At 36.1% G+C, this 16,146-nt stretch overlaps 1 protein-coding gene across 2 annotated transcripts in view; it reads right to left on the bottom strand.

Moving 5' to 3' along the window:
• CUNH1orf185 (chromosome unknown C1orf185 homolog) overlaps positions 1 to 16,146 on the bottom strand; it is a 42,597-nt gene that overhangs the window by 10,907 nt on the left and 15,544 nt on the right. For both annotated transcript variants that reach the window (XM_032844130.1, XM_032844131.1), the window contains exon 2: positions 15,883 to 15,988. In XM_032844130.1, coding sequence (XP_032700021.1) covers positions 15,883 to 15,988 — 106 coding nt within the window. The remainder of the gene's footprint in view (positions 1 to 15,882; positions 15,989 to 16,146) is intronic.

The following is a 16,146-nucleotide window of genomic DNA, read 5'->3' as shown; positions in this document are numbered from 1 at the left end:
TGGCAATTTGGATGTCTTCTTTGGAGAAATGTCTGTTCATGTCTTCTGCCCATTTCTTGACTTGATTGTTTTTTGGGGGTTGAGTTTGATAAGTTCTTCATACATTTTGGATACTAGCCCTTTATCTGATTTGTCATTTGCAAATATCTTCTCCCATTCTGTCAGTTGTCTTTTGGTTTTGTTGACTGTTACCTTTGCAATGCAGATCTTTTATCTTTATGATGTCCCAAAAGTTCATTTTTGCCCTGCTTCCCTTGTCATTTTTTTTATTGTTTTATGTTAGTCACCATAACATACATCATTAGTTTTTGGTGCAGTGTTCCAAATTCATTATTTATGTACAACATCCAGTGCTCCATAAAATACGTGCCCTCCTTAATACTTACCACCAGGCTTACCCATGTCCCTACTCCCTGCCCCCAAAACCCTGTTTGTTTCTCAGAATCCAGTCTCTTTTATGGTTCGTCTCCCCCTCCTACTTCCCCCAATTCATTTTTCTTTTCCTTCTTCTAGTGTCCTCCATGTTATTTCCTTTGTTCCACAAGTAAGTGAAACCATATGATAATTGACTTTCTTTGCTTGACTTATTTTACTCAGAGATTATGCTGAGTGCTTCCCTTGTCTTTGGCGATGTTTCTAGGAAGAACTTGCTGTGGCTGAGGTCACAGAGGTTGCTGTCTGTGTTCTCCTCAAAGATTTTGATGGGTTCCTGTCTCACATTTAGGTCTTTCATCCATTTTGAGTTTTTTGTATGTGTGGTATAAGGAAATGATCCAGTTTCATTCTTCTGCATGTCTGTCCAATTTTCCCAACACCATTTGTTGAAGAGACTGTCTTTTTTCCATTGGACATTCTTTCCTGCTTTGTCAAAGATTAGTTGACCATAGAGTTGAGGGTCCATTTCTGGATTCTCTATCCTGTTCCACTGATCTATGTGTCTGTTTTTGTGCCAGTACCATACTGTCTTGATGACTACAGCTTTGTAAGAGAGCTTGAAGTCCAGAATTGTGATGGCACCACCTTTGGTTTTCTTTTTCAACATTCTTTTGTCTTTTCTGGTTCCATACAGTTTTTAGGATCAATTTTTCCAGTCTGTGAAAAAAGTTGATGGTATTTTATAGCGACTGCATTGAATGTATAGATTGCTGTAAGTAGCATAGACATTTTCACAATATTTGTTCTTCTAATCCATGAGCATGGAACATTTTTCCAGTTCTTTGTGTCTTCCTCAATTTCTTTCATGAGTATTCTACAGTTTTCAGAGTACATATTCTTTGCCTCACTGGTTAGATTTATTCCTAGATATCTTATGGTTTTGGGTGCAATTGTAAATGGGATCAACTCCTTAATTTCTCTCTCTTCTGTCTTGTTGTTGGTGTATAGAAATGCAACTCATTTCTATATGCTGATTTTATATCCTGACACTTTACTGAACTCCTGTATGAGTTCTAGCAGTTTTGGGGTGGAATCTTTTGGGTTTCCACATAAAGTACTGTATCACCTGCAAAGAGTGAGAGTTTGACTTCTTGTCGATTCAGATGGCTTTTATTTCTTTCTGTTTTCTGATAGCTTAGGCAGGACTTCTAGTACTATGTTGAACAACAGTGGTGATAGTGGACATCCCTGCTGTGTTCCTGACCTTACGGGGAAAGCTCTCAATTTTTCCCCATTGAGAATGATATTTGTTGTGGGTTTTTCATAGATGGCTTTTATGATATTGAGGCATGTTCCCTCTATCCCTACACTATGAAGAGTTTTAATCAAGAAAGGATGCTGTACTTTGTCAAATGCTTTTTCTGCATCTATTGAGAGGATCATATGGTTCTTGTTCTTTTATTAATATATTGTATCACACTGATTGATTTGCAGATGTTGAACCAACCCTGAAGCCCAGGAATAAATCCCACTTTGTTGTGTTGAATAATCCTTTTAATGTACTACTAGATCCTATAGGCTAGTATTCTGGTGAGAATTTTTGTATGCATATCCATCAGGGATATTGCTCTGTAATTCTTCTTTTTGATAGGGTCTTTGTTTGGTTTTGGGATCAGAGTAATGCTGGACTCACGGAATTTGGAAGTTTTCCTTCCATTTTGACTTTTTGAAACAGTTTTGGAAGAACAGGTATTAGTTTTTCTTTAAATGTTTGGTAGAATTCCCCCTGGAATGCCACCTGGCCCTGGATTCTTGTCTATTGGGAGATTTTTGATTACTGCTTCAATTTCCTTGCTGGTTATGGGTCTGTTCAGGTTTTTTATTTCTTCCTGTTTCAGTTTTGGTAGTTTATATGTTCTAGGAATCCATCCATTTCTTCCAAATTGCCTAATTTATTGGCATAGAGTTGCTCATAAATATGTTCTTATAATTGTTTGTATTTCTTCCATGTTAGTTGTGATCTCTCCTCTCTCATTCATGATTTTATTTATTTGGGTCCTTTTTCTTTTCTTTTGGATAAATCTGGCCAGATTATTAATTCTTTCTTATTATTAATAATTAATTCTTATTATTTATTAATTCTTATTCTTTCAAAGAACTTATTAATTCTTATTCTTTCAAAGAACCAGCTCCTAGTTTTGTTGATTGGTTCTACTGTTCTTTTGGTTTCTATTTCATTGGTTTCTGCTCTGCTGGATTTAGGCTTTCTTTGCTGTTCTTTCTCCAGCTCCTTTAGGTGTAGGGTTAGGTTGTGTATTTGAAACCTTTCTTGTTTCTTGAGAAAGGCTTGTATTGCTATATACTTCCCTCTTAGGACCACCATTACTGCATCCCAAAGGTTTTGAACTGTTGTGTTTTCATTTTCATTTGTTTCCATGAATTTTTTAAATTCTTCTTTAATACTGGTTGACCCATTCATTCTTTAGTACAATGATCTTTAACCTCCATGTATTTGGGTTCTTCCCAACTTTCCTCTTGTGATTGAGTTTCAGTTTCAAAGCATTGTGGTGCAAAAATGTGCAGGGAATAATCCTGATCTTTTGGTACTGGTTGAGATGTGATTTGTGACCCAGGATGTGATCTATTCTGGTGACTCTTCCATGTGCACTAGAGAAGAATGTGTATTCTGTTGTTTTGGGATGGAATGCTCTGAATATATCTGTGAAGTCCATTTGGTCCAGTGTGACATTTAAAGCTTTTATTTCCTTGTTGATCTTTTGCTTAGACCCTTTAAGTATGTTATAGTGTCCTTCCTCATCTCTTATTAGTCTTTGGTTTAAAATCTAATTTGTCTGATATAAGGATCACCACCCCAGGGTTTTTTTTTTTTTTTTAATGTCCATTAGCATGGTAAAAGGTTTTCTACCCCCTCACTTTACATCTGGAGGTTCTTTGGGTCGAAAATGAGTCTCTTGTAGACAGCATATCAATGAGTCTTGTGTGTGTGTGTGTGTGTGTGTGTGTGTGTGTGTGTGTGTTTAATCCAATCTGATAGCCGTGCCTTTCAACTAGGGCATTAGCCCATTTATATTCAGGGTAACTATTGAAAGATATGAATTTAGTGCCATTGTATTGCTTGTAAGGTGACTGTTACTGTATATTGTCTCTGTTCCTGTCTGGTTTATGTTACTTTTAGACTCTCTCTCTCTGCTTAGAGGATCTCTTTCAATATTTCTTGTAGGGCTGGTTTGGTGTTCGCAAATTCTTTTGTTTTTCTTTGTCCTAAAAGACTTTTATCTTTCCTTCTATTTTCAATGACAGCCTAGCTGGATCTAGTATTCTTGGCTGCATAGTTTTCTCATTTAGCACTCTGAATATATCATGCCAGTCCTTTCTGGCCTGTCAGGTCTCTGTGGATAGGTCTTCTGCCAATCTAATGTTTCTACTGTTGTAGGTTACAGACCTCTTGTCCTGAGCTAGTTTCAGGAGTTTCTTTTTGTCTCTGAGACTTGTAAGTTTTACTCTTAGATGATGAGGTGTGGACCTATTTTTATTAATTTTGAGGGGGATTCTCTATGCCTCCTGGATTTTGATGCCTGTTTCCTTCCCCAAATTAAGGAAGTTCTTCTTAATATACCTTCTGTCCCTCTCTTTCTTTCTTCTTCTTCTGGGATTCCCAATTATTCTAATATTGTTTTGTCTTATTGTATCACTCATCTCTCAAATTCTCGCCTTGTGATCCAGTAGTTGTTTATCTCTCTTTTTCTCAGCTTCTTTATTCTCCATCATTTGCTCTTCTATATCAGTAATTCTCTCTTCTGCCTCATTTATCCTAGCAGTAAGAACCTACATTTTTTATTGCACCTCATTAATAGCCTTTTTTATTTCAACTTGGTTAGATTTTAGTTCTTTTATTTCTCCAGAAAGGGATTCTCTAGTACCTTCTCCATTTTTTTCAAGCCCTGCTAGTATCTTTATAGTCGCCATTGTGAACTCTAGTTCTGACATCTTACTAATGTCCTTATTGATTAGGACCCTAGCAGTCGGTACTCTCTCTTGTTCTTTTTTTTTTTTTTTTTGAGATGAATTTTTCCATTTTATCATTTTTTCCAGAGAAGAATAGATGAATGAGAGAAGAAAATCCTAAAAGGGTAACAATGATGTCAGAAAAATATACACTAAGCAAATGAGAAGAGACCTTCCAGAAAGTGGTTGCTTTTCTGTTCATAGAATTGCTGCTATTCTTTTCTTCGATCTCCTGTTGAGTTCATAGTGCTCAGAATGGTTTAATAACTACCTAGCTGAATTCCTGGGACCAGACAAAATTTACATCTTCTACACCTCTGCCATCTTGCTTCCCCCCCATATATTTATTTTTAAAACACCAATCAACATATATATTCCCTTCTCATATGTTACTGATTTTACTATACCTATTTTATTCATAGAATGTAAATTAAGCCACTTTTTATGCAGGATTAATATTTCCAGTTTGAAATTAACCACGATTTTTTGATATCCATCTTTCTGGTTGTGAGATCATCAATCTAGTTTAATGTTAACTAGTCTTTTCATAAATTTCCCTTCTATGACAAAGGAATGAAATGAAATTAATTCATCAGTTTTTTACTTAATAATATATCTGGCAAAATTAAATAGAAGGAAACTGGATTGAAACTAATGACTTACAATGCAAATGTACCCATGACCTTACCCTTGCAATGCAAACAATTTTGAGAGACCGTTAAAAATAACGAAGCAGCAAGTAAAACTCCAGCTGATCAAAGATAGTTAAGTATAAGGAAATGTAGTTTCTAATAGTCATGCCAAACTTACCAATTTAAAAAATAATGCTAATTGCCATTTCTTCACACAGAAGTACTAGAAAACTTCTAAATTTAAGAGACTGTATTTCATTACTTAATGTGGTCTAGGCAACTAGGATTCACTCATTCATTGAATTAAGTTCACTTAACAAATATTTAGTGAGTACTTGCTATGGGACAGACATTATGCTGGGTGCTGGATATATAGTGTCAAGGGAAAAAAAGCACAGCCACTACCCTCACAGAACCATTATTGCTCTTGTGGAGGTTAAAGACTATTAAGGAAGACAGACATTAATAAAATGCTGACAAGAAAATGAAAAATTACAACTTTGGAAAGAGTTATCAAGGAAAGGTACCTGTTGTACTGTGGGAGTATGCAACAAAGGGAATTAATCTGGTTAGAGAGTCAGGGAGAAGGCTTTTTTGAGGAAAAGACTGAATTGGGCATTTGAAGAAATAGTAATTTATTAGGCAGAGTGTTGTGGAGGAAGGGAGTTGTAGAAGAAAGTATTTCAGTCAGAAATAATATCAAGATAAAGACCTAGGGGCCAGATTAGGACAGTGTAGCAGAAACAGTGAAAGCAAGAGGAAAGTGGGAGATGAAATGGGCAGACCATGTAGGGCCTTAAAAGTTAAATTTAAAAAATTAAAAGTTATGTCACTTGTCTTTCTCCTAAAAGCAATCAGAAGTCCTTTATAATGTAGTGGGGATGGGAAGGAATGGTCTGGTAACTGATTATATATGTATTTGGAAAAGAGATTTAATGAGAATAATAGTGTAGGTAGAGAGTCAGTTATTACTTGTACTGCAGTAATCTATGTGAGGGATAATGATAAATAAGATGGTAACAGTGGTAACTGAAAGTAAAGGATAGATTTGAGTGATTTATGAGCTTAAATAGAACTTGGTGATGGTTCAAATTTGGGGGAAGTGTGAATGAGAGAGGAAGATAATCAAGCATGTCTTCAATTTTTAGAGAAGGAAAAAACCCTCTTCCTTGCCCTCACATTCTCCTCCAGTTACTTCCCCATTTGTCAACTCCCCTTCACCAAAAACAAAACAATACAAAACAAAACAGAAAACACCACTTTCCTTAAAGGGAGGTCTATATTGATTCAATTCTCTCACCTCCTGTGTTTTATTCAAATGTGAGCTTCTGAACTCATCACTCCACCAAAACTGTTAGAGGTCGTCAATAACTTCCATGTTGCCAAATCCAAAAATTATTTCTCCATCATCTTTCTCAACTTCTTAAGCACTTTAAATATCATCATCTCCTCCTTCTTGAAACATTTTCTAATTTTTTCCCTTCTATTTATTTTTTTTTTAATTTTAAATTCCAGTATAGTTAACATACAATGTTATCTTAGTTTCAGGTGTAAATATAGTGATACAACAATTCTATACATTGCCCAGTGCTCATCATGACAAGTGCACTCCTTAATCCCCTTCACCCATTTCACCCATCCTCCCCTTCACCTCCCTTCGGATAACCATTAGTTTGTTCTCTATAGTTAAGAGTCTGCTTCTTGGTCCCCCCACTTTTGCTTTGCTCTTGGTTTTGTTCCTTAAATTCCACATAAGAGTGAAATCATATGGTATTTGTCTTTCTCAGACTGACTTATTTTGCTTAACATTATACTCTCTAGCTTCACTTTGCACTGCAAATGGAAAGATTTTTTTTTATGGTTGAATAATACTCCATTGTCTATTATACCACACCTTCTTTATCTATTCATCATTCAATGGACACTTATATTGCTTCCATAGTTTGGCTTCTATAAATAATGCTGCAATAAACAGAGGGGTTCATGTATCTTCTGAATTATCTTCTGAATTCATGTTTTTGAATTATTTCTGGGTAAATACCCAGTAGTGCAAACACTGGATCATAGGGTAGCTCTATTTATAATTTCTTGAGGAACCTCCATACTGTCTTCCAAAGTGGCTGTACCAATTTGTATTCCCACCAACAGTGCAAGAGGGTTTCTTTTTCTGCACATGCTCTCCAACACTTGTTTCTTGTGTTTTTGATTTTAGGCATCCTGACAGGTGAGAGGTAATATCTCATTGTGGTTTTGATTTGCATTTCCCTGATGATCAGTGGTGTTGAGCATCTTTTCATGTGTCTGTGGGACATCTGGATGTCTTCTTTGAAGAAATGTCTGTGTCTTCTGCTCATTTTTAAATTGGATTATTTGTTTTCTGGGTGTTGAATCGTATAAATTCTTTATATATTTTGGATACTAACCCCTTATCAGATGTCATTTGCAAATATCTTCTCCCATTCCATAGGTTGCCATTTAGTTTTGTTCATTATTTCCTTTGCTGTGCAGAAGCCTTTCATTTTGATGTAGTCCCAATAGTTTATTTTTTCTTTTATTCCCCTTGCCTCAGAAGACATATCTAGAAAAATGTTGCTAGAGCCAATGTCAGAGAAATTAATGCCTGTGCTCTCTTCAAGTGGTCCAGTTTCAATATTTTGCATGTGGCTGTCCAGTTTTCCCAACATCATTTGTTGAAGAGACGGTCTTTTTCCCATCGGATATTCTTTCCTGCTTTATCGAAGATTAAAAGACCACAAAATTTGGGACTTATTTCTGTGTTTTCTAATCTGTTCCATTAATCTATGTGTCAATTTTTGTGCCAGTAACATACTGTTTTGATTACTATGGCTTTGTAACATAATTTGAAGTTGGAATTGTGATACCACCAGCTTTTTCTTTTTCAAAATTGCTTTGGTTATTCAGAGTCTTTTCCAAAGAGTCTAGTTCCAACCAAACTAATGGTTCCATATAAATTTTGTGATTTTTTTTGTTGTTGTTCTACTTCTATGAAGTTCTATGAAGAAATGTTGTTGGTGTTTTGGTAGGAATTGCATTAAATCTGTAAATTGCTTTGAGTCATATGGACATTTTAACAATTGTTCTAAGCAATTAGCATGGAATGTCTTTCCATTTCTGTCTCTAATTTCTTCCATCAATGTTTTATAACTTTCAGAATATGGGTCTTTCACCTCTTTGTTTATTCCTAGGTATTCTGTTGTTTTTGGTGTGGTTGTAAATGGGATTATTTTCTTAATTTCTCTTTCCGTTGCTTCATTACTAATGTATACAAATGCAACAAATTTTTGCATATTGATTTTGTATCCTGTGACTTCACTAAATTCATTTATCAGTTCTAGTAGTTTTTTGGTTGAGTCTTTACAGTTTTCTATATATAGTATTATCTGCAAATAATGAGAGTTTTACTTCTTCCTTACCAATTTAGATGTCTTTATTTCTTTTTGTTGTCTGATTGCTTTGGCTAGGACTTCTAGTACTATGTTTAATAAAAATGGCAAGAGTGGACATCCTTGTGTTGTTCCTGACCTTAGGGGGAAACCTCTGTTTTTCCCTATTGAGAATGATAACAGCTGTGGGTTTTTCATATATGGACTTTATTATGTTGAGGTATGTTCCCTCTAAACCTACTTTTTAAAGGATTATTATCACGAACTGGTGTTGTACTTTGTCGAATGCATTTTCTGCATCTATTGAGATGATCACTGTTTTTATCCTTTTTTTTAATTGATGAGATGTTATCACATTGATTATTTTGTGAATATAGAACCACCCTTTCATCCCAGTGGATTTTATTTGCTAGTATTTTGTTGAGATTTTTGCATTTATGTTCATCAGAGATATTCTCTTTTGTGGTATATTTAGTTGGTTTTGGTGTCAGGATAATGCTGGCCTCACAGAATGAATTTGGAAGTTTTCCTTCTTCTATTTTTTAGAATAGTTTGAGTAGAACAGGCATTAACTTTTCCTTAAATGTTTGGTAGCATTCAGCTGTGAAGCCATCTGCCCCTGGACTATTGTTTGTTGGGTGTTTTTTTGATTACAGATTCAATTGCCTTGCTGGTAAAAGATCTGTTCAAATTTTGTTTCCTCCTGCTTCAGTTTTGGTAGGTTATATTTCTCTGAATTTATCCATTTCTTCTAGGTTGTCTAATTTATTTGGCATATAGTTTTTCATAATATTCTTACAATTATTTGTATTTCTGGGATGCTAGTTATTTCTCCTCTTTCATTGGTGATTTTGTTTAAAATCCTTCTCCCCACTCCCTTTTCTGGAAGAGTCTGCCTAGAGGTTTATCAATTTGGTTGATATTTTCAAAGAACCAGGTCCTGGTTTCATTGATCTGGTTTTTTTGTTCTTTTTTTGTTTGTTTGTTTGTTTTTGTTTTTGTTTTAGTTTCTATATCATTTATTTCTGCTCTAATCTTTATTATTATTTCTTTTCTTCTCCTGGTTTTAGGTTTTGTTTGTTGTTCTTTTTCCAGCTTCTTTAGGTTTGAGGTCTCTCTTGCCTTGTGAGGTAGGTTTGTATTGCTATAAATTTCCCTCTTAGAATTGCTTTTGCTGGGAAGTGGCTGCCTGGCTCAGTCTGTTAAGTATCTAACCCTTAGTCTGGCTCAGGTCATGATTTTAGCGTTGTGAGATTGAGCCCTGTGTCAGGTTTTGTGCTGGGAGCAGAGCCTACTTAAGATTCTCTCTCTCCCTCTGTCCCTCCTTTCTATCTCTCTCTTCCTCTCTTTCCCACTCTAAAAAATAAAAATAAAAGATATATTTAAAAAATAACTGCTTTTCTCTATGACCCGGCAATTGTGCTACTGGATATTTACCCCAAAGATACAGATGTAGTGAAAAGAAGGGCCATATGCACCCCAATGTTCATAGCAGCAAAGTCCACAATAGCCAAACTGGGGAAAGAGCCAAGATGCCCTTCAACAGATGAATGAATAAAGAATCCGTGGTCCATATATTCAATGGAATATTACTCAGCCATCAGAAAGGATGAATACCCAATTTTTGTATCAACATTGATGGGACTGGAGGAGATTATGCTGAGTGAAATAAGTCAAGCAGAAAAAGTCAATCATATGGTTTCACTTACTTGTGGAACACAAGGAATAACATGGACATTAGGAGAAGGAAAGGAAAAGTGAAGAGAGGGAAATTAGAGGGGGAGATGAACCATGAGAGACTGTGGACTCCAAGAAACAAACTGAGGGTTTTAAGGGGAAGAACTGGGGAATGGGTGAGCCTGGTGGTGGGTATTTAGGGCATGTATTGCATGGAGCACTGGGTGTTATACATAATCAATGAATCTTGGAACACTACCTCAAAAACTAATGATGTACTGTATGGTGACTAATAACACAATAAAAAGAAAAAGAAAAAAATTGCTTTTGTTACATCCCAAAGATTTGGACAATTTGTGTGTTGTTGTTGTTTTTTTAAGGTTTTATTTATTTATTTGGGAGAGAGAGAGAAAGTGAAAGAGCAAGCACAAGCAGAGAGGAGGGGCAGAGGGAGAGAGGGAGGGAGCAGGGACCCTCACCCATGCCCTGAGCTGAAGGCAGAAGCTTAACCAACTGATCCACCCAGGTGCCCCTGGACTATTCTGTTTTTATTTTCATTTGTTTCTATGTACTTTTTAATTTCTTCTTTCATTTCATGGTTGACCCATTCATTATTTAGTATTTATTTATTATTTAATCTCCATGTATTTGTGGATCTTCCCAAAATCTTCCCAGATATTTTGTGATTGATTTCTAATTTCATAGCATTATGGTCAGAAAATATGCATGGTGTAACTTCGCTCTTTTTGAATTTGTTGAGGCTTGTTTCAGGTCTTAACATGTGATCTATTCTGGAGAATGCTCCATCTGTGCTTGAAAAGAATGTGTATTCTGCTGCTTTTGGATGGAATGTTTTGAATATATCCATTAAATCCATCTGGTCCAGTGTATCATTCAAAGTTAGTTTCATCATTGATTTTCTATTTGAATGGTCTGTTCATTGATGTAAATGGAAGCTAAAGTCCCCTACTATTGGTGTATTACTATTGAATATTTCCTTTATGTTTGTTATTAACTGTTTTGTGTATTTGGGTACTCCCATGTTGGGTGCATAAAAAATATTTACAATTGCTATATATTCTTGTTGGGTTCTGTTTATTATTATATAGAGTCCTTCTTTGCCTCTTTTTACAGACTTTATTTTAGAGTCTGTTTGTCCAATGTAAGTATTGCTACTCTGGCTTTCTTTTGACATCCACTTGCATGATGAATGTTTCTCCATCTCCACACTTCAAATCTACAGGTGTCTTTAGGCCTGTAATAAATCTCTTGTAGGAAGCCTATAATTGGGTCTTGTTTTTTTTTATAAACTCTTTCACCCTATATCTTTTGATTGGAGCAGTTAGTCCATTTGCATTCAAAGTAACTATTGATAAGTATTTATTGTCATTTTGTTACTTTTTTGTGGTTGTTTTTGTAAATTTTTTCTGATTTTTTTCTTTCTTTCATGGTTTGCTGGGGGGGGGAGTTAGTGATATATTTGGGTTCCATACTTTTTGTTTTTTGCATATCTACTACTGTTTTTTGATTTGTAGTTATCATTAGGTTTATACATAACATCTTTTGCATAAAGCAGTCTATGTTAAGCTGATGGTCGCTTGTTTTTAAATTCAGTTTTTACTTCTCTTCCTTCTACATTTCAGACATTTGGCGTGTTTTGTTACATCTTTTTATTTTGTGATTCTTACTTTTCTTATTCTTACTTATGGTTTTTGTTTTCCACTCAGATTCCCCCTTAACATTTCTTGTAGGGCTGGTTTAGTGGCCATGAGTTCTTTTAACTTTTGTTTGGGAAACTCTTTATCTCTCCTTCTATTCTGAATGATAGCCTTGCTGGGTAAAGCATTCTTGGCTGCAGAATTTTCCCTTTCAGCACTTTGAATACATTATGCTATCCTCTTTCAACTTACAAAGTTTCTGCTAAACAGCTGATAACTTTTTGGGGTTTCCTTTGTATGTAGCTGTCTTCTTTTCTCTTGCTACCTTGAAAATTCTCTATCACTATTTTTTGCCTTTTTAATTACTAAGTGTCTTGGTGTGGACCTTCTTGCTTCTTGAGTTGAATTTGTTGTGGGATCTCTGTGCCAGCAGAAAGGCTTGGGGCAACTTTTGATGTTAGCAAAATTTGCACTGAACCTCTAGTCCCAGGCCAGACCTCCCACAGCCAAGTGGCTATTGGGGGTACAGTGACTGAGGATGGTGGTGGTGGCCACCCGGGGCACTTGGTGGCTGGGCATGGCATATGCAGTGTTAGTAAACTTTGCATTGACCCTCTAGTCTGAAGCTGGATCCCCCAAAGTGTGATGGCCATGGGGGCATAGCATGTAGAGGCATGGGTGGGTGCAGCATGCACAGTGTTAACAAAAATTACACTGAGCCTGGAGCTGAAATCAGCAGGCTTGGAGTTGGCTAGTGCTCAGGAGAACTTGTTGGCAGGGCTCAGTACCAACAGGTTAAGTAGCAAGTGCCTGTGCAGCACCACCTCCTACAGGTGACTCTGTGTTTATGCGAGGGGGCAGGAGAGGAAAATGGCAACTGCCAGCTCCTTCATTCCCAGAGAAATCCCCCAACACTCTATGAAATTGGTATAAACAGATTTTCCTCCTATCTGCAAGCTGTCACTTCTACGTTGCCTTTCCTTGGGCCCTTGTTTCTTTAAGGGTGGGGACTCTTTATGGGCTATCACTAGCTCTCTGACTTTTAAAACTCTGGGCTCCAAGTCCTGCTGGTTATACGAACTCACAGAATTCAGCCCCTTTGGTTTTTAAGGCCAGACGTTATGGGGATTCATTTCCTCTGTGTTGGCTTCCTGGTGTTTTTCCCTCTCCAAGTCTGCAGCTCTCTCCCTCCTGTGGGTAGTTCCTGACCACAGTGTCTGCTCTTCCTAAACTCTCTCATGCAGCTTTTTCTCTACATTTAGTCGTGGAGTTTGTTCTGCCAGTCTTAGGATCACTCTCCAGTTTATTGACTTGGATGTGAATGATATCCAGTTGTAAACATGGGACAGGGTGAGCCTAGGGCCCTCCTCCTCTGCCATCTTCCCAGCACCGCTGAAACGTTTTCTAATTTTGATTTCCTTAACAGCGTACCTTTCTGTTCTTCCTTTTCAGATGATTCTTCCTATTCTTTTGCTAGATTTCTAAATGTTGGTGGGCTGAAAGGCATAGTCCTAGGTTTTTCCTTCCAAAAATCACTCCCTGGTTAGTCTCACCCAGTTCTAATGACCTTAGATACCCTCTATTCATTGATATCCTAAATCTTCAGGCTTGAATTCTCTTCTGAACTTCCTACATGTATATCTGAGTATTTGACATTTCTAATGGATGTCCAAAACACTTTCTAAAATGTAACTCCTAGTTTATCACTATTCCTTCAACTTACTCCCCTCTCTAATCATATTCCCATCTCAGTAATTGGCATGATCAACTACTCGATTGCTCATGGTAAAAAGGTAGGTGTTGGCATTAATTCTCCATTTCATTTATCTTTCCTTACCTCATTCAATCCACCAAACAAGCCCTCTTAACTTTATCTGCAAAACACAGCTCAAATCCAACCTCTTCTTTTCATCTCTTTTAGTCCAAGACACTATCATCTCTGACCCAGATTATGCAATAGCCTCCTAACTTGCTCTGCTTTCACTCTTGCTCAATTAAATACAGGCTTCACAGAGAAGTAAGAAAAACCTTTTAAAAATATGAATTAGAACTCTCAAATATTACTGGTAGAAGTATATACTCACTTTGGAAGACTGTTCAGCAATTTGCTAACAAAGTGAATATGATCCAGCAATTCTACTCTTAGGTATTACCCAAGAGAAGTGAAAGCACATGTACAAAAAGATTGTACAAGAACGTTCATAGCAGCCTTACTCCTAAGAATTAAAAACTGGAAATGATCCAATTGTCCATTAACAGAATAAAGTGAGGTGCATTTATACAATTAATAAAAATCATCAATAAAAAGAATGAAATACAGATAAATACAAAGATATGAATGAATCTCAAAAATACTATGTTAAGGCAAAAATGCGAACATAAAGTCCATATGATCCCATTTACACGTAACTCAAGACTAGGCAAAATTAACTTCTGGTAATAAAAATCAGAATAATGACTGTCTCTGAGTGGGAGGTGGGGAGTGACAACTGGAAAGGAGCATGAGGGAACTTTTCAAGGTGATGGAAAGTTGTATATCTTGATCGGAGTTGTGATGATATGGGAATATATATGCTGAAATTCATCATCATAAATTTAAAATCTATGTACTATATTGTATGTGAATTATATCTCAAATTTTAAAAAGTGTTATAAAAGTGTAAATCATCTATAGGTGACATTATAGTGTCCTTAAAAGGGAGATAACATTACTGCTACCTCATGGGCTGGTTATGAATTCTAAATGAGATCACATATAAAGCATTTAGAACAGTGGCCACTAGGTAGTAAGTCCCCAGTGTTAGCCATTATTATGCTGATAAAGTCACTCTCCTGCTTAAAATCTTACAATGGCATAAATAACAAAATCCAAACTCCATATTCTAGTCCACAACATGCTATGTGATCTAACCCCCATCTACATCTTTAATTTCATCATTATTTCCCTCACTCACTACAGTCTATACACTAGCCTTTTTCCCTTTCCTGAACAATACCAAGGACATTTCCACGTGGGGTCTTTGTACTTGCTATCTCTTCAGCTTACAGAGCTCTTTGACAAAGTCTTCATATGGTTGGTTCCTTCTTTTAACTCCAATCTCAGATTAAATACTGCCCACTTAAAGAGACATTCCCTGGCCACTTTTTCATTATCTGTCTCCTCCCAGTGGCACTGCTAGTCTATGAAACAGAAACCCTGTCTGACTTATTCACAGTTATATCCATAGTACCAAGAACAATGGCAGGCACTAATAAATATTTGTTAAAAGAATGAGTAAATGAATTTCCAGTTTTCTGACTTATGCAAATGGATAGATAGTATGTATTCATTGGTTAAGATAGGGAATCCTGGAAGAGTATGTGCAAGAACATGTTACATTTACATTTTTAAACATCAAACAAAGCAACTCAACAAAATAATCAAAACCACCAAATTTTAGGGTTTTCTGTCTCTGGCAAAAGACTACATTTAGATTATACCAGAGGATTCTGTCAGCTCTTCTCTTAAATATCTAAAAAAAAAAAAAAAAAAAAAAAAAAAAGAGAGAGAGAGTCTTTTTGTCCCAGTAATGTTTTTAACCTCTAAATTAGAAATAAAAAACTATGGGGCGTCTGGGTGGCTCAGTGGGTTAAAGCCTCTGTCTTAGGCTCGGGTCATGATCCCAGGGTCCTGGGATTGAGCCCCACGTCCGGCTCCCTGCTGAGCAGAGAGCCTGCTTCCTCCTCTCCCTCTCTGCCTGCTTCTCTGCCTACTTGTGATCTCTGTCTGTCAAATAAATAAATAAAATCTTAAAAAAAAAAGAAATCAAAAACTAAAAATTTCTAGGCATAATTTGAACACATGTCTTCCAGAGAATAAAATATATCTCATTATTTCTTAGAATTTTAATGCATGAAGATTACTATTACAGTACTCAGGCTATTATACTAGTAGGACGTGTCTTTCTGGGCTATTTTAAACATGTAAAGCTTTCCCTTCCCAATCAAAATGTCTATAACCAAACCTCAAATTACAGAATCAGTGCTATTATAGTTATTTAATACCATTTGGAAAAGCCTTTCACTGAATTTTTAAAAGGAAAAAAAGTTAAACATTCTAATAAATCTTACCTTCGTTTGCAAATCAGGAACCACAAAGCTGATGCCAAAGCAAAGAAACCAATTCCCAAAGTAACAGCACCAGCAGCCAGAAAATAAGTTAAGTGGTTAAAAAAACCTACACAAATAAATTATAAAAGATTATTTCATGCATGTATCTTCATTCTCTAGGTAAAATTAAATGACATAATAATTTGAATGATATGATATACTGTAGTGTTAAAACATTAACCAGGAAGTTCGAAAACCTGAATTCTAGGCTCCTGTGCAATTCTA

Source organism: Lontra canadensis, unplaced genomic scaffold (genome assembly GCF_010015895.1).
Source record: "Lontra canadensis isolate GAN:19392208 unplaced genomic scaffold, GSC_riverotter_1.0 scaffold148, whole genome shotgun sequence".
In the NCBI taxonomy this organism is placed as follows: Eukaryota; Metazoa; Chordata; class Mammalia; order Carnivora; family Mustelidae; genus Lontra; species Lontra canadensis.
Note: the sequence above shows the minus strand (reverse complement) of the source record. Positions and strands in the feature narration are given on the sequence as shown.